At 43.4% G+C, this 22,761-nt stretch overlaps 1 protein-coding gene and 1 long non-coding RNA gene across 2 annotated transcripts in view; one reads left to right on the top strand and one right to left on the bottom strand.

Moving 5' to 3' along the window:
* Positions 1-22,761, top strand: part of LOC123507239 — a 280,074-nt gene that overhangs the window by 64,339 nt on the left and 192,974 nt on the right. The window contains exon 3 of the long non-coding RNA XR_006675629.1: positions 17,686-17,793. This is a non-coding gene — a long non-coding RNA (uncharacterized LOC123507239). The remainder of the gene's footprint in view (positions 1-17,685; positions 17,794-22,761) is intronic.
* The window catches only part of LOC123507237 (T-box transcription factor TBX6-like), a 5,912-nt gene continuing 3,966 nt past the window's right edge, over positions 20,816-22,761 (bottom strand). Inside the window, exons 3-4 of the mRNA XM_045259979.1 lie at positions 22,058-22,620; positions 20,816-21,886 (exon numbers count right to left, since the gene is read on the bottom strand). Of these exons, the coding sequence (XP_045115914.1) occupies positions 21,228-21,886; positions 22,058-22,620 (1,222 nt within the window). The 3' untranslated portion in view covers positions 20,816-21,227. The remainder of the gene's footprint in view (positions 21,887-22,057; positions 22,621-22,761) is intronic.

Genomic DNA, 22,761 nt, shown 5'->3' with positions numbered 1-22,761 from the left:
TATTACCACTATCATCAGCAGCAGCAGTAATGTCATCCTCACTTCTCTTTTATTCAGGCTGGTGGTGTTGACAACACTGGTGGTGGTAATGGTGAGTGTTTCAGTGTTGTGTTGCTTTGTGTGTGGTCCACCATCACCACCACCACCACTACTACCACCACCACCACCACCACCACCACCACCACCACCACCACCATCATCATCATCATCATCATCATCATCATCATCATCATCATCATCATCATCATCATCATCACCACCACCACCACCACCACCACCACCACCACCACCACCACCACCACCACCACCATCATCATCATCATCATCATCATCATCATCATCATCATCATCATCATCATCATCATCATCATCATCACCACCACCACCACCACCACCACCACCACCACCACCACCACCACCACCACCACCACCACCACCACTACGACCACCACCACCATCATCACCATCACCACCACCACCACCACCATTCAAGGTACATACAAGTGTCAGGAAGCAGAATGAAGCAAAGCAACACTGAATGATTAATAAGTAAAGCATTAGTCAATAAATTAATGTAGAAATAAGACCAGAAATATTTCAAACTTTCTTAAACTTGGCAATGAAATTTGAACTTGTTTTTTTCCCTCTAACCCCGCCCTCTGCTTCCTTCTCCTTCCTCCTCCTCCTCCTCCTCCTCCTCCTCCTCCTCCTCCTCCTCCTCCTCCTCCTCCTTTTTACGTTCCTTCCGGTTTTGTGCACTCTATCTACATTTCTTTCCTCCTCCTCGTTCTCCACGTTTCCTCCTCTTCCCTTCTTCCCTATCTATATAATCTTCCTTTTTTTCATCCTTCTTCCTCTTCCTTCTCTCCATCCTTAACTAATTATATTCTCCTCTCCTCACTTTTCTTTCCTTCACCTTATTATTATTATTATTATTATTATTATTATTATTATTATTATTATTATTATTGTTATTGATGTTGTATATTAATTTTGTTTTCCCTTTTAAGAGTTATATAGAGAAGAACATAACTCTCTCTCTCTCTCTCTCTCTCTCTCTCTCTCTCTCTCTCTCTCTCTCTCTCTCTCTCTCTCTCTCTCTCTCTCTCTCTCTCTCTCTCTCTCTCTCTCTCTCTCTCTCTCTCTCTCTCTCTCTCTCTCTCTCTCTCTCTCTCTCTCTCTCTCTCTCTCTCTCTCATTAACTCTTCACATCAAATTCTGTACACCTTCATATTTATAGCGACTGTAAATTTATACCGTCTATAAATTTCAAGACACGGGTATTATATTAATTTATTATAGTCACTAACTCGTTCTGACAGCCTCGTATGTACCCCTGTCTCTCTCATTTAAGGCATCTTATCGGCACCTCTCTCTCTCTCTCTCTCTCTCTCTCTCTCTCTCTCTCTCTCTCTCTCTCTCTCTCTCTGATTTTACCTCTCTTGTATTTCCTTTATTGCTTTGGCGTGTTTCTTTTCTTTTTTTTTCTTATCCTCTTATCCTTATCATTTATATTGTTCCCATTTTAATGTTTTTTTTTCTCTTATTCCTTCTTCTTTTATGTTTTCCTTTTGTGTTTTTCGTCTTTTTATGTTGTTTGTTTTTGTTATGAGTTTTTTTTATTCATATATTTACTTCATCTACTATTTTATTTGTCTATTCATTTATTTACTTTTATTTATTAATTGTTTTTTTCTTCTCCAAACGTCTCTATTAATTATCTGCAAGTCATTCTCATTCTCTCTTGATTTCTCCTTAATTTTATCTCTCAATTTCTGTTTGCTTATGAATGTTTCCTCTCTACACGTGCCGGTAACTTGCTTGGCTCACTTACCTTGACTCACCTTGACTCATCTTCACTCCCCTTGACTCATCTTCACTCACCTTGACTCATCTTCACTCACCTCTCATCCTCTTAATTTTACCTTCCTTGTTAATGTTTCCCCCGCCACATGTGTTAATAATTTGGGTAACTCAACACTTATTTTCCTTGACTCACCTTGACTCATCTTCTCTCAATATGTTAAGTCACCAGCCTCTTCATTTTCCTCCTCCCCTTGTTAATGTATTCTCGCCACACGTGTTGGTAGCTTGACCGACTGGTTTACCTTGACTCACCTTAACTCACCTTGACTCACCTTGACTCCGCTTCCCGCAATTAGTAAAGTCATCAGCCTCTTGGTTTCCTCTTGAATTTATCTTTTATATTTTCCATCTTTTATTAGTAACTTCGCTTATTCTCCTTGACGTGCCTGATTTCAAATATACATCCCTGTAGATATTATGATAACATTTAAAAAGACGAGTATTTGGTGCAGGAAAAATATTCTTAAGTTCATGAGGTTATTGTTTTTAAAATGAATAGTACGATCTGTTAACATTCTGGTGAAGTTGGAAGTTATTTTGAGCCATGTAGGTGTTCAAATGTATCTCCTCAGGTCCCAACACATGTCACTCCCACGCAGAGCTCCGCCGTGAAGTGAAACATGTCATGAGTTTCAATGAATTTCGTTGCGTTGGAAGTAAGGGCGAATGAACTGTTTTCCTCCTACATTGGCTCTGAAGTCAAGGCGTCACTTCAGGCGGGGACGTTGCTTTTTGCCTTGCTGATAAGGACATGAAGTGTTTGGAGGTGAAGTGTGGCTGTGACCTGCGCCCCTCGCACGTGACCTTTTATGAGTGTAATTGTAGTGATGAAACACCGGAAAAATCAGAACTTTATTTATCTAACACCTCGACAATTGCCATCCTTAAACGTTAGGTAGATAAGTTCCCTTTGCTCTATCCTGTGTTTTATCACCATTACAGCTCCACTCACTTGTCCAAATCTATACAACATGGCCTTCAATTGACTGAGTGTGGAATTCATGTGGATCTGAGTGTGTAATGCGTGTGGATTTGACCTTCCCGGCTCCCAAGTGTCTCCCAGTGCCTCAGGGTGGGATGTATGTGAATCTAACCTTCGCCCTTCACGTCTTCTAAGTGTCCTTCAAGTGTGTGGAGGTGGAAGCATGTGGATCTGAGCTTCTCGTCTTCCGCGGTGTAGCAAGAAAGGCAAAGATGACGAAGGCCGCTCAGTGCAATCCTTGTGTGAAAGTGTGGAAAGAAAACTCGAAATATTATAACGAAAGCTTTGCCTGCGAAGGAGAAAACTTGGAATATTCTGGGATAACTCGAAATGTAAAATAAAAAAAACTTGAGATGTGAGGAAAATCTTGAGATATGAGAGCATGAAATCAATTTAAGAGGAAATAATAAATATGAGAGAAGACTTGAAATATGAGGAAAAAATTGAAAAGGAAAAGAAAAATAACAATATATGAGAGACAACCTTGGATATCACAAAGAAAACTAATGATAAAAAAACTGCTTGAAAATTAGAAAAGAAACTCGTGAATTGAAGAAAAGAGAGTTAGTTTTGATATGATGTTAGAAATATTTGAGAAAACGAAGAATATTGGAAAATTTGTAATACTAGTAAAAAAAAATCGCAATATGAGAAAAATAACAGCATGATTAAGATATGATATAAAAGAAAATGGGAATGAAAATACCTGATTGACGTTATTATATAGATAAGGCAAAATTTATGATAACTAAGCAAGCCACACCAAAAGATGTTTTTTATTTGAAAGAGAAAATGTCACCGGAATTTCGACTGAATGCGTATGAAAATGAACGGCGAGGGAAGGGAGAACATTTAGCAGTGTCAGGGTGTGAGGTGTGGCTGTGAAAGACGAGCACTTAATGGGCAGGAAGTTAGTAATATTTGATGTCAGTGATGAAAGGAAAATGTTTTGTACTCAAGGTTACGTGAAGTTCAGAGGTGGAGGAATGGCTGTTGTTACTACTGGTACTGCTACTGCTTCTAAAACACCAGTAACAACAACAACAACAACAACAACAACAACAACAACAACAACAACACCAACAAACTATCAACAACCATAAACTACTACTACTACTACTACTACTACTACTACTACTACTACTACTACTACTACTACTACCACCACCACCACCACCATAAAGTGTACAATAATAACACACCTTTCCTCCCTAATTACCTGCACACCTTAATTTACCTTCATGAATGGGGTAGTTTGGCTTGTTTTTCTTGCTTCCCATTCTTCACTCAATTCGTCATAATCCGCCACATTCGCCCTCGTCCATTTCCTCGGCTTAAGTCTCCCATAAATAGAGAAAGACTCGTCGTATACTGATGAATGAAGGATACGATACTGTGTACACTGTAGCGGTGGAGTTTGCGTTGTACTTCCGCCACCTTATGTATTGTGGGCATGGATAAATTATTCACGCACACACACACACACACACACACACACACACACACACACACACACACACACACACACACACACACACACACACACACGTGCATTTACCGTATGTTTTTTTTAGTATAAGTTATTTTAAGATCGAGAAGCGTCAGTTACTCTTTGATTTTCTTATATTTTTCACTCGTATAGTCTCTCTCTCTCTCTCTCTCTCTCTCTCTCTCTCTCTCTCTCTCTCTCTCTCTCTCCAGAAAATAAAGTCATGTAAAAATCATCACAATCTTTCTCTTCCTCCAGTTCCTGACATGCTTTCCTTTACATTATGACGTTAATTGCCGTCACTTCCAACACCTGGATACGCTCCGCACCTGTTTGCCTATTAGTGCAGGTGTGGTGTGTGTGTGTGTGTGTGTGTGTGTGTGTGTGTGTGTGTGTGTGTGTGTGTGTCTGTTATTCTCATCTTGTCTTTTATCAGGGTATGTGACATCGTTAATAACTTTGTCTCCTCGTTATCTCCTCAGCCTACCTCTCTGCCGCTTCTCTCTCTTTATCTTTCCTTTGTCCAGCTCCTGTTATCTCGCGTCGCTTAGATAACAGATGTGTGTGTGTGTGTGTGTGTGTCTCTCTCTCTCTCTCAGATGTTCAAATGTTTATCAGTTTTTTTTGTTTCATGAAGGAGCTTTGTTATTTTTTTCATCCTTATCGCGCCTGATTTATCTGGCTGTGTGTGTGTGTGTGTGTGTGTGTGTGTGTGTGTGTGTGTGTGTGTGTGTGTGTGTGTGTGTGTTAAGAATGTTCGAGTGCGTAGACTGTTTCCTCCTCCTCCTCCTCCTCCTCCTCCTCCTCCTTCTTTTCCTCCTCCTCCTCCTTCTCCTTCCTCCTCCTCCTCCTCCTCCTCCTCCTCCTCCTCCTCCTCCTCCTCCTCCTCCTCCTCCTCCTCCTCCTCCTCCTCCTCCTCCTCCTCCTCCTCCTCGACCAACCTCGCAGGCTCTCATCAGTAATGCACAGTCCCAGGCAATGCATCGTCTACAAGTCTTTCAAAGTCTCATTCTTGAATTCAGAAGGAAGTCAATTTGTTGGTTTCTCACAATTTTCTTTTTAGTGGTCGTGTCTTGAGTGTATCTTTTAATGTTATTCTTTTCTGTATGTCTTCTTCTGTTTTGTCTATTCAGGTTTTTATTTTATTTACCTATTTCGCTATTCATGTGTGTGTGTGTGTGTGTGTGTGTGTGTGTGTGTGTGTGTGTGTGTGTGTGTGTGTGTGTGTGTTTGGGGAGATGAAAGTTGTCTGTCTGTCTGTTTTTCTGTCTTTTTTCTGCTTCTTTCGCTCTACACACACACACACACACACACACACACACACACACACACACACACACACACACACACACACACACACACACACACACACACACACACACACACACACACACACACACACACACACACACACACGTCTCATAACTCATCATCGATCAAAATGCAATACGAAATTAATCCATCATCATAAAGTGAACGAAACATAATGGCTCCCTCCCTTCCCTACCCTCCCTCCCTTCCCTACCCTCCCTCCCTCCTTCCTTCCGTTCCTTCCCTCCTTCCTTCATGCACCCTCACCTTCAATCACCTCTTTCAATCGCTTCCTTTGTTTTGTAGTTGTCTTTATTTCCTTTCTTTTCTTTTTGTTCGATTCTTTCCTCTTCTTTCATTCTTTCTCTCCTTCCTTCTCTTCTTCATCTATCTTCCTTCAACTCTCGTACATATTTATTCTTTTACTTTATATTTCCTTGCCTTTTTCCTCCTTCTTACTTATGTTTTCTTCTTTCCTTCTTTTCTTCTTTTTTTCCTTCATGTAACTTCACCGTCCTTCTCTTCCACTGTTTTTCCTTTTCCTTCTTAATTCCTGTCTTATATCCGATCTTCCTCCTGCTTCCTTCTTTCTTTTTTCTCTTTCTTCCTTAGTCTTTATTCTCTTTCATTTCTTTTCTTCATCTTCAACTTCTCTGCTTCTTAATTCATCTTGTGTATTCGTTTTCATTTCTTTTTTTCTCTTCTTACTTTCCTTTCTTATTTCCTTCCCTCACTTCTTACCCCATCCTTTCTTCACCTCTACTATGGTCCCTTTCTCCAGTTCTTTCACTTATTCTTCTCCTTCACCTGTCCTTCAGTCTCATTCCCTTTTTTTTTTTTTTCCTCTCTTACTCACGCACCCTCACGCTTCCCCTCCCTCCTTCATCTTTTCATACTGTCCTTCCTTTCCCACGTATCCTTTCACTCGCATTACATAACGTGCTACGACTGGAACACTTTACATAGAATCAGTAGGACCAACCAAACCTAACCTAACCTAACCTAACCTAACCTTGCTATAATCTATTTTAACTTAACCCAGTCCATGCAAACCTAAGCTAACCTAACTGACTTAATGTGACCTAACTGAATTTTGTCTATAATCAAATTTGATCTCACTTTCCAAATCTAACTTAGTTCAACCTATAATCTGACTTAACCTAACCATCTCCATCTAAAACGTAATTTAATCCAACCTGTTTAACCTAACCTAACCAAACTTGACTAACTCGAAGACAGAAAGATTAACAGAAAAGACGGTCAGACTGGCAGAAATATAGAAAGGCACACACACACACACACACACACACACACACACACACACACACACACACACACACACACACACACACACACACACACACACACACACACACACACACACATTTTCAAAGTTACGAACACTTCTGCTTCAGTCTGCCAACGGTGTCACGAAAGAGATAAGAGGCAAATAAATGGAGCGCACGAAACTGGAAAAAAAAACATTAAAATAACATAAAGAGAAACCAAGAATAGGAAAGGTCACGAAAACTAAAATCTTGCTAAGAAAAGAGAAAAAAACGCTCACAAGAATATAATGAGATGAAACTATTGAAGACTGACACGTGACGGTAAAAAACAGAGAAAAAAAGAAAGGAAAGGAAGATTAGATACGATATATACAAGGAAAAAAACAAAACAAAAAGGATTAGAAGTAAATTGAAGTAAAGAACGGTAGCAATTTCAGGGATTAGCTAAGATGGCGCCCGGAGCATTGTAGGTTCTGGGAGAAGATTGAATTAAAGTAAGAAAGAATAGCCGTGTGAAATGGAATGAAGGAGGGATCAAGATAGCCACGCCCGCAGCCCAGTGTATGAGGATTTCTATTTTTCTTTTTATGCAAGAGAGGAAGCCTGCCAAGAGCAACAGAAAATAAAAAAAAAAAAGCTTTCTTGATTGCCAGTTCCCTTAACCCCTTCAGTATCATGACGCGTTTCCATATTCATTCTAGTTACTATTTGGTGATTTTACACACCTTCAGAAACTCATGTGGGGATTAAGAAAAGAAAAAAAGAAAATATGAAGTAGAACAAGAACAAGACAACAACGACAACAAAGAAGAAAAGAAAAGAAAATGGAAAGAAAAAAGAAAGAAAGAAGGAGGAGGAGGAGGAGGAGGAGGAGGAGGAGGAGGAGGAGAAGGAGAAGAAGGAGAAGAAGAAGAAGAAGAAGGAGAAGGAGGAGGAGGAGGAGGAGGAGGAGGAGGAGGAGGAGGAGGAGGAGGAGGAGGAGGAGGAGGAGGAGGAGGAGGAGGAGGAGGAGGAGGAGAAGAAGAAGAAGAAGAAGAAGAAGAAGAAGAAGAAGAAGAAGAAGAAGAAGAAGAAGAAGAAGAAGAAGAAGAAGAAGAAGAAGAAGAAGAAGAAGAAGAAGAAGAGGAGTAGGAGGAAAAGAAGAAGAAAATAAACGAGATCTTCAACACTAGATAACTCAAACATACAGGCCACGTAGTTGTGAAGGCGTGCACTTGAAATGAATAAATAAGGGAATCAGTGAACGTACAGAGTCGAGACAAATAGATAAACAGATGAACACAGACGAGACAACAGATAAATCAACAGATAAAGAAACATGGCCAACACCTCGACTCACAACACAACACAACACAACACAACACAACACAACACAACACAACACAACACAACACAATACAACACAACACAACACAACACAACACAACACAACACAACACAATACAACACACAAAACAATACAACACAGAAAACAATACAACACAACACAACACAACACAACACAACACAACACAAAACAATACAACGCAACACAATGTAGTGCAAATGTCATAAATTCATCAAACAACAACAACAACAACAACAGCTACTACTACTACTACTACTACTACTACTACTACTACTACTACTACTACTACTACTACTACTACTACTACTACTACTACTACTACTACTACCACCACCACCACCACCACCAGTTCCACAACAGATGCACGCAGGATGAATGAATGAATGAGAGACAACTTGCAGATAACACACTCACGCACCCACCACTCATCCACCCACCCACCCACACCATCAGGTAAGCGAGAGGAGGCGAGATGAGGTGAGGTTGGCTGGTCGGCGGCGATGACAAATGGTCTTTAATACATTCTAAAGCGCATCAGTAAATTAAAGAAGCAAGGCGTTACGTGGCTCGCTCTGCCCAAACACCGCCGCCACACCACACGCCGCCGCCACACCACATCTCCTCCGGTCTTACTCATAGCAATCCTCCTCCTCCTCCTCCTCCTCCTCCTCCTCCTCCTCCTCCTCCTCCTCCTCCTCCTCCTCCTCCTCCTCCTCCTCCTCCTCCTCCTTTTCCTCCAGAGTGATGAATGGCGTCAGAAGAACCGTCGATAAGTAAGACGTGAGTTAACGTGGGCAACTTTTAGAGGAAAATGGACACTTCCTAATTTTCACTTTTTTTTTTTCATTTTTTTTTTTTTTCGTGTTCCTTTTGTATTGGAATGAAGGAAATTGTTGGAGCTTATTTTTTATTTATCTTTTTTGTTTTTGTTTAGCTGGAAAATGAGAGAGAAAGGAAATTGTGGGAGCTTATTCTTTTTCTTTCATTTTTTTTTCTTGTTTAGTTGGAAAGTGGTGGAGTGAAAAGACAAATATAAAAAAAAGCATAGATTTGGGTTTTCAGTATTTTTGTTCATTTATACTTTTCTCCTTTTTTTTTTTTAATTAAGAAGTATAACGAGAAGAGCTTTGACTGAGGTAGCCTGGAATGGACACGAAGCTGATAAGAGATAAGAGAAGGAGATTTGGTGAAGCGTCTATCTACTACAGTGAACAAAACTATAGAACCTGATGGTGAAGATAATAATGAAGTAGATGATAATAGCGTTGATAAATTTTGATGTTGCTGATGATAGTGATGATGACGATGATGGTGGCAATAATAGATAGTGATGCTAGTAATAATGATAGTGAAGACGATGAAGGTAGCAATAATAGTTGATGTTAATGATAATAACCTAACCTAACTTAACCTAACAGATGATGATGACTATAATAGATAGTCAGTGATAGTGATAGATAGTTAAGTCGATGATGATAATGTAAATAATGAGAATAATGACGTTAATGATAATGATAACGTAGATAATGATGTTTGTAATAATATATTTGACTGTAATAATGGTGATAATAATAGTGATGGGTTGGTGTGATGGTGTGTGTGTGTGTGTGTGTGTGTGTGTGTGTGTGTGTGTGTGTGTGTGTGTGTGTGTGTGTGTGTGTGTGTGTGTGTGTGTGTGTGTGTGTGTGTGGTTGGTGTGGTGTGCGGCGGGTGTGTGGCGTGGAGTTGTCTCACCCAGAAGCAGTAATGACGCGGGGGACATAAACAGTATTGGTTTAGAATGAGTTGGAACAGAAAGTGGTGACGACATTACTGTTATTATTGTTATTACTTCCACTGTCTGTTGCCTTGCTATCCTCCTACGTCACCCTTAAGTCACCAGTGTTTCACTGTTTGATCTGCTGCAGTCTCTGACGAGACAGCCAGGCGTTACCCTATGGAACGAGCTCAGAGCTCATTATTTCCGATCTTCGGATAGGCCTGAGACCAGGCACACACCACACACCGGGACAACAAGGTCACAACTCCTCGATTTACATCCCGTACCTACTCACTGCTAGGTGAACAGGGGCTACACGTGAAAGGAGACACACCCAAATATCTCCACCCGGCCGGGGAATCGAACCCCGGTCCTCTGGCTTGTGAAGCCAGCGCTCTAACCACTGAGCTACCGGGTGTGTGTGTGTGTGTGTGTGTGTGTGTGTGTGTGTGTGTGTGTGTGTGTGTGTGTGTGTGTGTGTGCATATAAATCTATCTTTACGAGACTTACACCAGACACACACACACACACACACACACACACACACACACACACACACACACACACACACACACACACACACACACACACACACACACACACACACACACACACACACACACACACACAAGACTACTATAATTCTGGAGAAGGTCTGTGGAGGAAGTCAGCGTTTCCAGGACCAAATAGACGATTGCGTTTCGAGTTTTGTGGTCACGTCGTGGCTTTGGGAGGCGGGGAGAGGCGGGGACGGTCGGGGAGGGGCCGGGCGGGGCGGATCGCGGTGGGAGGCAAGACACAAGAGAAGCGGTAAGAGAACTGGCAAGGGATTAAAGACGAGGAACACAGAGGAAAGTGAAAGGAATGAAAGGGGACGAGTAAGTAATATGTTGTAGATGAAATTGACAGGAAATGGAGCATGTGTTTTTAGGGATGTAGGATAAAAAAAAAAAGGAAAGTGAATAAAGACGAGGTGAAAGGAAGAACTGGAAGGAGAGAAAGATAAATAGAAAGGGAAGAATGAAGGAAAAGTGGAAAGACAAGTTAAATGAATGAATGAATAGGAGGAAAGGAAGACATAAGGAAAAGGAAAGAAAGAGACGAACATGAAGAAGTAAATGAAGAAAATATAAAAAAAAAAATGACGGATAAATAGATAAGTGAATAGAAAGACAATACTGAAAGAAAGAAAGAAGCAATAAGAACCAAAATGCTAAAAAAAAAAGTGTTCATTCAGTTCTTTCAAATGATAACGTTAGAAATAAAAGATGAAATTCTAGGTAAATCTGAGTAATGAAAGAGAAAACCATCCGGACGAATTTATCTTTTTTTCTCAACTTTCGTATTTCATCTTGATAAAAAAAAAAAAACGGATAAGAAAAGAAACATGACAAATTCGAGTGAAAAAGAAACATATTTTATTTCATGGACTATTATTTTTTCGCTCATATTTTTTCCTTTCCTTTTCCTTAGCGTAGGCATGAAAGGCTGGGAGAGTGTGAGAAGCAGCCAGGAACCCTCCACGAATCTTCTTTCCATTGCTTTGTTTTTGAGTAACTGGCGAGGCATGGAAGGGCAGGGAAGGGCAAGGAAGGACAGGGAAGAGCAGAGAAGGGTAAATAAGGCAGGGAAGGGCAAGGGAAACAGGGAAAAGTAGGGTGACAGGGAAGAGCCGGGAGGGCAGGGAGAGGCAAGAAGAGAAGGGAAGGAAGAGGAAGACAAAAGGAGGATAAGGAAGCCAAGAAAGGGATGAGGATGGCAGATAAGGGGAGGGGAGGCAGGGAAAGACTTGGAAGAGCAGGGAAAGCAAGGAAGAGCAGGGAAGGGCAAGGAAAGCAGGGAAAGGCAGGGAAGGGCAGGGAAAGGCAGGGGAGGCAGGCGGAGAGGGCAGAGAGACAGTATATCTAGCAGAGTCTTAGCTAGCGACCCGGGAGATTTAAGACATAGAATCTTCATTTCCTGGCTTATTTTTGTGTTTTTAAGGTGAAAAATGAGAGTGAGAATATTTCCAGGGTGAAGAATGAGTATGACTGTTCTTTAAGGTAAGCGTGAGTGTGTTTCCAGGGTGAAGAATGAGTGTGAGTGTTGTTTAAGGTAAGCATGAGTGTGTTTCCAGGGTGAAGAATGAGTGTGAGAGTGTCTTTTTTTAGAGTGATAAGTGAGTATGAATATTTCTAGGGTGAGGGATGAGATGTAAGAGTGTTCCAAGGGTGAGGAGTAAGTCGGTGTGTTTCCAGGCTGAAGAGTGAGAAGTGAGCGTGTTTTCAGAGTGAGTCAGAGTGAGTGAGTTTGCAGTGTGGAAGAAAGGAGAAAGAGAAGTAGAAAATTTTGCAATGTGGATGGAAAAAATGGAAGATGGCAGAATTCTCAGGGTAGATTGACGGAGGAGAGGGGGGAGGTAAAAGTCTGTAGAATGGTGGAAAGAAGGAGGAAAGGTGAAGGAAAAGAAGGAATGCAAGGCCTGCTGTACTGAAGAAAGGAGGGAAGATGGGAGATTCTGCAAGGTGGATGGAAGGAAAAGAAAGAAGAGGGTGTGGAGGAGAGGAAGGTGAAGTGTTTGCAAAGTTGTGGAAAGAAATAGATGGATGGAGAATCACTAACACGAGGTGGATGAAAAAAAAAAAACATAGGTAAGATGGAGAGAATGTAAGGCCGGTGTGATGAAAGAAAGAAAGAGGGAAGGTTTAAGGGAGCGGAGGGAGGAAGGAAGACAAAAGACAAGATAAGAGGGATAACAGGGTGGAGGAAAAGAGGGAATCTAGGCATGCTGCATTGAAGAAAGGACAGAAGATGGGAAATATAGTGATGGAGGAAAAAAGAGAGAGAGAAGGTAAGAAGAGGGAAGGTTTAAGGGAACGGAAGGTGAAAGGAAGAAAAAAGAGAAAAAATAAGGATAACAGGGTGGAAGGAAGAAGGGAATTGAAAGCCTGTTGTATTGAAGAAATGGGAGAATACTGACGATTTTTCAAGGAGGGTGGAGGAAAAAAGAAAAGGTAAGAGGGAGCGGAGGGAGGAAGACTAAGGAAGAAAGGTAAGGATAACAGAGGAAGAAAGGTAAGGATAACAGGATGGAAGGAAGAAGGGAACTGAAGGCCTGCTGTATTAAAGAAAGAGGAGAATGTTGGCGATTTTGCAAGGAGGATGGAGGTAAAAGAGAGAAGGTAACAGGAGGGAAGGTTTGAGGGAGCGGAGGGAGAAGGAAGACGAAAGAGAAGGTTGGGGTAACACTGAAGCAGCTTGCGTGCCTCGAGGTGGCTCAGTAAGGGGACAAGTTGCGCTTCTTGTGTGATTTATGACAGCGAGTGGCGGTAGCGGGCCGCACTCACCACCTCCAGACGCACCGCTCCCGCCCCCTTCCCGTCACCCACCTCCCTCCCGCCCACCGCCTTCTAACCTCTCCCTCAGCCACACGTCTTCCCGGCGCCGCACTGTCACCTTTACGAGTTACTAGTGTAGGCGGCCGTCACGGAAAGTAATAGCTCTGTACCTTATTGATTTCACTGCATGTGCGCACCGTCTCTGCAGCTTTGCCGTGCCGTGCCGTGCCGTGCCGTGCCGTGCCGTGCCGTGCCGTGCAGTGTTCCGCGTGTAGCCAGACAAGCGAACATACACGAAAAGTAGACGTTTTTAGGCTTTTTAGCAGCATTGTGGGGAGATTTGGGAGGGAGCGACGCGTGTGGTGCCTGCGTTCCTGCCACGTGAAGGTAAAGACGAGGGAGGTGTCACGTTCTGCGGGCGAGGCGAGGAACCGAGGTCGCGTGCGAGGCGGCGGGAGCAAGGCTTGTTCCCTATTGATTACACCTCCCATTGAGCCTGACGTGTGAAGCGGGTGTGTGCCGCGCCCCCCAAGCCTTCTGATTGTCCCGGCGCCCTCTGTGCTTCACGCCACCACCACCACCACCACCACCATCATCCAGGCGAGGCACAGACGCAAACACTGAGGAAGGCGGAATAAGAGACTCGAAGTAAAATACGGAGATAAATTTTGGCACGTGTGAGGCAGAGACCGAATGAAAGACATAGCAGAGATTGATGGAGATAAAGTTATGCATGGACAGAGATTGAGTAAGACCTAATAAAAGACCTGAAGCGAAATGCGACGAAAGAAGATGAACTTGAGCACGTGTGAGAGAAACAATGAAAAATCGCGTGTTGGAATACAGAGATTAATAGGGATAAACTTAGTCCTTGATAGAGACTGAGCGAGACCGAATAATAAGAGACCAGCGAGAAACACAGACCAAGATTAATGGATATAAAAGTAGGTAGGGGCAGAGTTTGGTACAGCGAGAACGATTGAGAGACCGGGAGTGAAATACAGAGAATGATAGAGATAAAGTGTGTGTTGGGCATAGCTGGACACACTGATGGAATGACTAAGAGACCGAGAGATTGATGCAGACAGATATAAAACAAGAGATATTGAATTACTTTGAAACGCAGACCAGGAAAGATCGAGGAAGAAATTGACAAAGAATAATGTAGACAAACCTAACCTAACCTAACGTAAATAAGGACAAAATATAAAGAATAACAAAGACACACTAAACCAAACCTAACTTAACCTAACCTATACCTAACTTAACCTAATCAAACTTAACATAACCAAACCTAACCTTACCACATTACTTAACCTAACCTAACCTAAATCTAACTTAACCTAATCCAAACTTAACCAAACCTTACCTAACTTAATCTAACGTAACCTAACCAAACCAAACGAGATAAAGGAAGAGAACAAGTGATATAATAAAGACAAATCGAGATAAAAACTTGCACACAGACAGACTTGTACTGATAAAGAGAGAAAGAGAACAGGTCAAGAGGGAAGGAAGCAGAGGCGAGGACACGCGAGGACAGAGGCGACATACGTGGAACTTGAGGAAAGGAAGGACAAAACTGACACCGAACTTGAAACATAAGAAAAAAAAGATGAAAAAATGAAAAAAAGGTCACATGAAAGCGATATCGTGGCCTGTGTGTGTGTGTGTGTGTGTGTGTGTGTGTGTGTGTGTGTGTGTGTGTGTGTGTGTGTGTGTGTGTGTGTGTGTGTGTGTGTGTGTGTGTGTGTACCTTACCTGCTCCGCCGCCGTCGATCTTCGGGTATAATTTAGATATTTTTATTTTTCTTTCTCCACCTTTTTTCTTCTTTTCTTTTTTCTTACATAGCTAATTTGAAGGTGAAATGTGCCGAGTTTGTGTTTGGTGAATGCGTGAGAGAGAGAGAGAGAGAGAGAGAGAGAGAGAGAGAGAGAGAGAGAGAGAGAGAGAGAGAGAGAGAATATTTACGTGTATACAAACATACATACATGGCACGTGTGTGTGTGTGTGTGTGTGTGTGTGTGTGTGTGTGTGTGTGTGTGTGTGTGTGTGTGTGTGTGTGCGTGTGCGTGCGTGCGTGAGTGAGACACATTAGGAAAGATGAGAGGGAGCCACCATGAGGAGTCGCCGTCACTCATTCAAGGCGGTGCGAAGGATAATGTCGAGGAGGAGGAGGAAGAGGAAGAGGAAGAGGAAGAGGAGGAGGAGGAGGAGGAGGAGGAGGAGGAGGAGGAGGAGGAGGAGGAGGAGGAGGAATAAGGTGAACAGTGAAAAAGAGAAGAAGAACACGAACAAGAACGCAAACACGAGAAAGACAATAACAAGAACAAGATTAAGAACAAGAGAAGAAAGAAGAAAAGAGTGAGAAGAGGAGGAGGAAAAGAAGAGTGACGATTGTATGAGAAAATGAGAGAAGGAATAGTAAGAGAAAAAGAGCAAAAGAAGGAAAACAACTTGAACAACAAAAATAACAAGAGTAAAAATTTAGAAAAAAAAAAAAAAAAACGAAGAGAAAGAGAGAGAGTGGAACAAGAGGCAACAGTAGCAAGAGAAGTAGCCGCAGCAGTGGTCTCAGCAGTAGCAGTAGTAGTAGTAGTGGCAGTATCGACAGTAGCGGTAATAACAACAATGACGTAACACTCCTCAAGTACATAAGAGAAACAGGTGTAACGGAATCAGGAGGAGGAGGAGGAGGAGGAGGAGGAGGAGGAGGAGGAGGAGGAGGAGGAGGAGGAGGAGGGCAACGGGGTATTAGATCAGGGGCACTTCGATGAGTCACACACAAGCTTCACAAAGGCAGCGGCACCTCTCTTATCGCGCCGCTGATAGCCCGCCGCGCTGCTTGCCTCGATTGCTAAGTGCCCTCTCAAGACTCCCCTCTCATCTTTGCACTCCTCCTCCTTCACTCTCTCTCTCTCTCTCTCTGGCTCATTATCTCCTTTCTCCCTCCAGTCTCCCCGCCCCCCGCGACACTCTACTAACGCTACTACACTGCTCCTCTTCTTCTTTCTCCCCTCCTCCTCCTCCTCCTCCTCCTCCTCCTCCTTTATCTCCCTTTTTTGTCCCCTTAACGTGTCCTCAGCCACTTCAAAGTTTGTCAATTTCATCACTTTTACCGTTGATTCTGTCCATATTGTGTCGTACTTCTTTCTTCTATCATGTCTCGTCGTCATCTCTCTTCTTCATCCACTGCTAACGTCTCGAAGGATTTTTTCTCATCATTTTCATATTTTTAGAAGACTTATGGTAGCGTGTTTGTTTTCCTCATCTTTCATTGTTTCATTTTATCTGTATTCATTCATGTGCAATTTTTTTTCATTTACTATTCTAAATATTTTCCTCTCCTTCAATTTTTTTTCCTTTCATCTTCAGGGCACATTGTTTAACTCCTTCAGTACCAGGACGTGTTTTTATATTTATTCTGCTTAGTATTTGGTGATTCTATACAGCTTCAGAAACTTATGTGAGGGGATTAAAAGAGTGAAGACTGGCCATTAACCTTCTGATCTCCATAGACCCTTCTTAATGTCAATAAAATCATCTAATCACACCTAAAAACTCGAGGTAAAAAATGCATCCCAGTACTGAAAGGGTTAACTAGATCATTTTCTTCGTTCGTTTGTTTATCACTTGCGTCTTCTTATCTCCTTTCTACACAGCACCGATGAAGATACTTTGTTTTTTTTTTCTGCCGCTGCTCAAACCTGTTAGGAATAGCGACATTCTATTTATGTGTGGTTGTGGTTAGTATAGGTTTGGCTGTGGTGTGTTTGCTTAGGTAAAGTTAGGTTAGGTTACATAAAGTTTGGTTAGGTCATGTTGAGTTGTTTTGTATTAGGTAAAGCTTGATTGGGTTTACTTTGATTAAAATAGATTATGGTAAATTTAGGTTAATGATCCCTTCTTCTCTTGTGTGTGTGTGTGTGTGTGTGTGTGTGTGTGTGTGTGTGTTGAACATATACATACATAAATACAAATTCCTTACTTGAACATATACATACATAAATACAAATTCCTTACTTGAACATATACATACATAAATACAAATTCCTTACCTGCAAATCAGAAAAAGAAGAATAAAAGACATGAATCCCATATTAACTACCACTCGTCAATGCAAAAATAACCCCTTTCCTGCAAGTTAGGAAGAAACTCACATCACCTGGTTACATAAATTCAAATTAATAATACACCTGTGAATAAAATTAACCGCTGGTCACCTGTCACTCGTGAAAGCAAAAACAATAAACATTAACATGCAAATCAGAAAGAAGCTCACGTCATTAGTACATGCAAATTCAGATTACTAACCTACTTCAGGACCCGGAAGCCTGCCTCACCTGTGTGGATGGGGAAACAAGCGGGCAGGTGAGCCAGAACAAGTGCAGGTGACCGTTAAGAGGTAACCTTTGAGCCCCGTGAGTCAAGGTGAGTGTGTCGCGTCTCCCGCTGTACACGTGTTAATTAGTGACTCACCTGTAGATACGGTAGGCAGGTGTTGTCGGGGCCGTGTCGTCCTTTCCTAGTAAAGCCGCGGGACCTTGGTGTGTGTGTATGTGTGTGTGTGTCAGTCTGTCTGCTTCGTTTACTTATGCTCTGTTGCCGCGGGGTTCATCTAACACTGTCTTGCCTCATACAAATTATAGGTAGGTTGTTGGTTGAATAGATGGATAGATAAACTGATAGATAGATGGATGGATAGACTGAGACAGACAGACAGGCTGACAGACAGATGGTTAGATACAAAGATAAATGGAGAGATTGATAGATAAAGAAACAGATAGATAAATAAACATATAAAACAAAAATACAAATATTTTTTCAACTTGTACCTTTAAAATTTCGAATCACTCCCTACATTATAATATTAAAATTTCTATCGTTTATTCCATTCCACTCTTATCACAATTTTTGCTATCATTTTGCATTTAGCGTTCTTGTTTTTTTATTTTCTCATCACTGTATTAAGTTGCTCTGGTTGTAGTAAGCTGATAATGGCTAGTTAATTGCGGTTAGTGACGAGACAGATGGAAAGTTAGTATTAGCATAGTTACCGGTAATATCCTTGCATACAAATGGAATCTTCATTATCCTCAGTCCTTCAGCCCGTTTTCACAAATGTCTTGCTCTCTCACTAAGATAATTTTCCATGGCCACAGATAACTAGCTAGGTTTTCAATACAGCTTCTTTTAATAAACTAGAAATGTTGCTAGTCAATCATGAGAACCATAGAAATACCCATAAAAACACGAGTATCTTCAACTACAGCCTTTGGAAAGTAGTGATAGGTGAGAGAGCAAAGCGTTTCAGAATACTGGCCTTATTAGTGTTGTGTTTGTGATGCGCTGCGTGGTGAGTGCGTAGCGTCTTGGTGTCAGGGAGGGTGGTGTGTGTGGTGATGGTGTTGGGGGGATGGTGTGTGTGGTAATGGTGGTGTGTGTGTGTGTGTGTGTGTGTGTGTGGTGATGGTGGTGGTGATGGTGAACGTGGGATGTTGCAGCGCAGTGTATTACTAGCAGTTATGTTAGTTTAGATTATTACAAGTCGCCTTTACAATATTGCTATCGTAATTACCTTTAAAATGTCATGTTCTTAAAATAATGTCCATCCACCACCATTGTTACGTATTTAGTTAGTACATCATATTAATTGTAAATAGTCCTGCTAGTCGCTGCTAAAATATCATCCTGCCACATCAAAATATACATTGATTATTGTAGCTAAAAGTTCGCTGTTCGGTTCAATGAAAATATACTCATTACTTAGTGGTTAGTTAATTCGAAGTTAGTGTTTCTAGTCGCCGCTTTAACCCATTCAGTACTGAGACACATTTTTACCATGATTTTTGGTTATGATTAGATGAATTTATTTACATTAGGAAGGGTCTATGGAGAGCAAAAGATTAATGGCCAGAGTCTTCACTATTTCAATCACCCCACATAAGTTTCTGAAGCTGTATAGAATCACTAAATAGTAAGCAGAAAAATTATATGAAGTCATGTCATGGTGCTGAAGAGTTTAATGTCACCCTAGCACACCAGAACACACCAGTCATCGTAGCTACAGTTTGGTTGATCCGCTCAATACTTCACGCGCAGCTTCCTCCTTCAGTCATAATTATCGTACTTCTCATTCTATTACCATCTCACTTATCAAGGTATTCCGTTCATGGACACTCCTAATGATCACAGCTGTCTGAACGCATCACAGCCCGACATGTTCCTTCCCTAACAATTGGTCTGTTATATCGATCAAAGTGTTGCTATCTTAGTTACCTTGTGTGCCTTGTGTTCTAATTATTCGAGTGTTGTGTGGGTTTTTTTCAAGCTTGATAAAATGATCTGGTAAAGTTTAGTATAATTCTGAAACAAGAAGAAAAAAATATGCTGAGAAATGCCTGCTATATTATTTTTTTCTTAATAGAATTGTCTGTACTGCACCAAAATAAGTGTAATTTGTTATTCGTAATTAAAGGACTTGTACTGTTACCTGTTCTAGTTTTTATATTAGTGAGTGTACCTGTAATGTGTTGCGTATTAGTGGCAGTGTTTCTTAATCAAATTGTCTACGGTACTGAAATAAAAGTCACATTGAGGGTTTGAATTTAGGTTAGGTTGTTATCAGTGTTCTAGTTATCTTTGTGAATCTACCGCCTTGTGTTGTTTAGTAGTGGTTGTGTGTCTTAAGGCCATATTCAGAAACGCTTTGCTCTCTCACCGAGGTTATTTTCCAAGGCCACAGAGATGAGTAGCGGGGTTTTCAAGAGTGTTTCTCCAGTTAATAATGTAGAAATCTTGTCAATCTGCCTTTAAAACCGTAAAAAACACCTTTAAAATTGTGGAGGTGAAGCACAGAAAAGTTTGAGAATACGAGCTTTAGGAGTGCCGGCAGTGGGAAACGAACTGAGACCAATGATTAGTTTGCGTTGCTATGTGTGTTTGTGTGTGTGTGTGTGTGTCTGTGTGTGTGTGTGTACGCTTTTGTCGTTGTGGTGTTGTTTGTGGAGACTAATAGTGACGTGTGTGGTGAGTAGGTAGTGTCTGGGTGTCGGTGATTGGTGTGTGTGGTGACGGAGTTGTGCAGTGATGTTGTGTTGTGGAGATCAAGATTGCGTTCGCTGTGGTGACGGTATGGGGTAATCAGGCTGTGATGTTTTTTTCCCTCTTTGCGCTGTCTCGTTGCTGTTGTGACGTCACCGCAGCGGTTACTAGAATAGCGGTGTGTGTGTGTGTGTGTGTGTGTGTGTGTGTGTGTGTGTGTGTGTGTGTGTGTGTGATTCACGTTCGCAACTAAATCGTCTTCCTCGTTCTGTCTGGAATTAATTACCGGCTAGATTAGTAACTACTGCTAATTGGTCCTGAACTAAATCACTCTGGCCTGGGTGCCTGGAGCCTCCCCATCAGGGTGGCGAGGCGCGGCAGGGCGTGGCAGGGAAAGAGAGAAAGGGAATTTTTTGTTTTACGTGTTAACTTTATTACAAACATCGAGGGAGGAGCTACACTCGCCTCCTGAGGTACCCGTCTTCTCCACCAACAAACGCTGTACACGCATTACGGTATCTACATAAAGCACCATTCAACGTGATTAAAAAAATAAATAGCTACAAAATTATACAAGAAAAAAACTCTTTGGCACCTGTGTGATGCAGGGCGAGGGCACATGCGTGGCCTAGCGGGGCTGGGCCGGCATGACGCCGCGATGACGACGACAACGACGAGACGAGGACGACACAGACGAGAAAACGTGCGGCCTGGCGGTGAGCTGACGATGACAATGGCGTGTGGACGGTGATGAGTGGGCGCCGCGGGCCGGGATGAGGCGAAGCGTGACTTGGGCGGCCCGCGTGGCGCCTCTCCGGCCCTCACAGATTGGCGGGCACCTGGGGCGGCAAGGCATAACTGTAGGGGTGGATAGGCGCCGGCCGCGAGGGCGTGCTAGAGAGCGAGGAGGGGTGCGGCGCGTGTGGCCTCAGGTAGGTGGGATAGCCATACAGGTCCCTGGCGGCCCCCGCGTCCTTGTCGAGGGGCGGCGCAGGCAGGCCGGGGGCACGGCTCAGCAGGTAGGGCGACATCATGTGGCTGTAGTAGAGGTACGGGTAGGGCAGCGAGCCGCCGGGCATGCTGGGAGGCAGGCCGCCGGGAAGGCCCGTGGAGTAGGTGGGAGAGGGCAGGCAGGGACGTGGCACGGCGGGAGACAGCATGCTGACGTCGTGTGGCCGCGGCTCGGGCGGTAGCGGTGACTCCGTGTGGGTTTTTCTGGAGTCTGACGGCGTGGCGGCCATCATGGAGGCGGCGGACACAAGGGGTGACACCAGCGAGGGTGCGGTGTCCTCCCCCTCCGTCTTTATAATCTGCGGGGGCGGCGGCAGGAAGGGTGGCGGGGGCGTGGGCGGACTCTCAACATCAACCTTCTCGTCCTTCTCCACAGACATGGAGGAGGCGGGACGCTCGTCGATGTCCGAGACGTCCAGGTCTCCGCTGTCCACGCTGTTGAGTCGCGCCCGCTTGTCCAACGTTGTTGCTGTGGGTGGAGAGGGAGACAAGCGTGAGTCGAGGTCAAATGTGCGGGGAGGGGCGGGAGTGAGTGAAGGAGTGGTAGTGAGAGAGAGAGTGGTAGGGGGAAGGAGAGACATGTCAGGGCTACACTTGTCATCGTGAACAACAGTACAACAGCAAAGTGTGCAATCCTCACCATCGTCAGCATCCGGCGTCTTCTCCGGCGACGTGGTGATCTCGCTACTGGAGGGCGAGGTGCCGCCTGACCGCTTCTTGGAGCGCAGCTGGCCGTTCTCCCGGAAACCTTTGGCGAAGGGATTGTTGTCAATCTTTAGCTGCGTGATGCGCTCGTTCTGGTAGGCGGTGACGGCCGTGAAGGACGTCTGAGGGAAGGTGAAGGTGTTGAAGATGGCCCAGTGCAGCGACACGATGTCCGGCGCGGCGGCGATGTGTATCCTGGGCTGGTACTTGTGCATGGAGTTGAGGATGATGTGTCCCTGCTGGTCCAGGTTATTGTTGGTCAGCTTTAGCTTCTGGAAGCTGATGGGATGACGCATCCACTGTGCCCCTGACGCGGGTGAGTCAGGGTGGATGTAGAGGCGGCCCGGCATGTGTGGCTCCGCCTTGCCCGCCACCACCCACTCCTTGCCCTGGAACTTGTAGCGCGAGTCGTCGGCGGGCACGATGTCCATCAACACGAAGTACTTGGTGTTGGGCTCCAGACCGCTCACCGACATCTTCACCGTGGGGAACATTCGCCTGCGGGAAGAGCAAACATTGAGGCGAGGGTCGCGGTGGCCTGGTGTAGGGAAAGTGCGGGCGTGAGGCGCCGCGTGGAGGGCCGCGGAAAACACTTGAGCGGGTCTTGTTGACGACCTAAAGTGACTCAAACATTTGCAC

The sequence above is a fragment of the Portunus trituberculatus genome, chromosome 21 (assembly GCF_017591435.1).
Source record: "Portunus trituberculatus isolate SZX2019 chromosome 21, ASM1759143v1, whole genome shotgun sequence".
Taxonomy (NCBI): domain Eukaryota; kingdom Metazoa; phylum Arthropoda; class Malacostraca; order Decapoda; family Portunidae; genus Portunus; species Portunus trituberculatus.
This window is presented reverse-complemented; position numbering and strand designations above follow the sequence as displayed.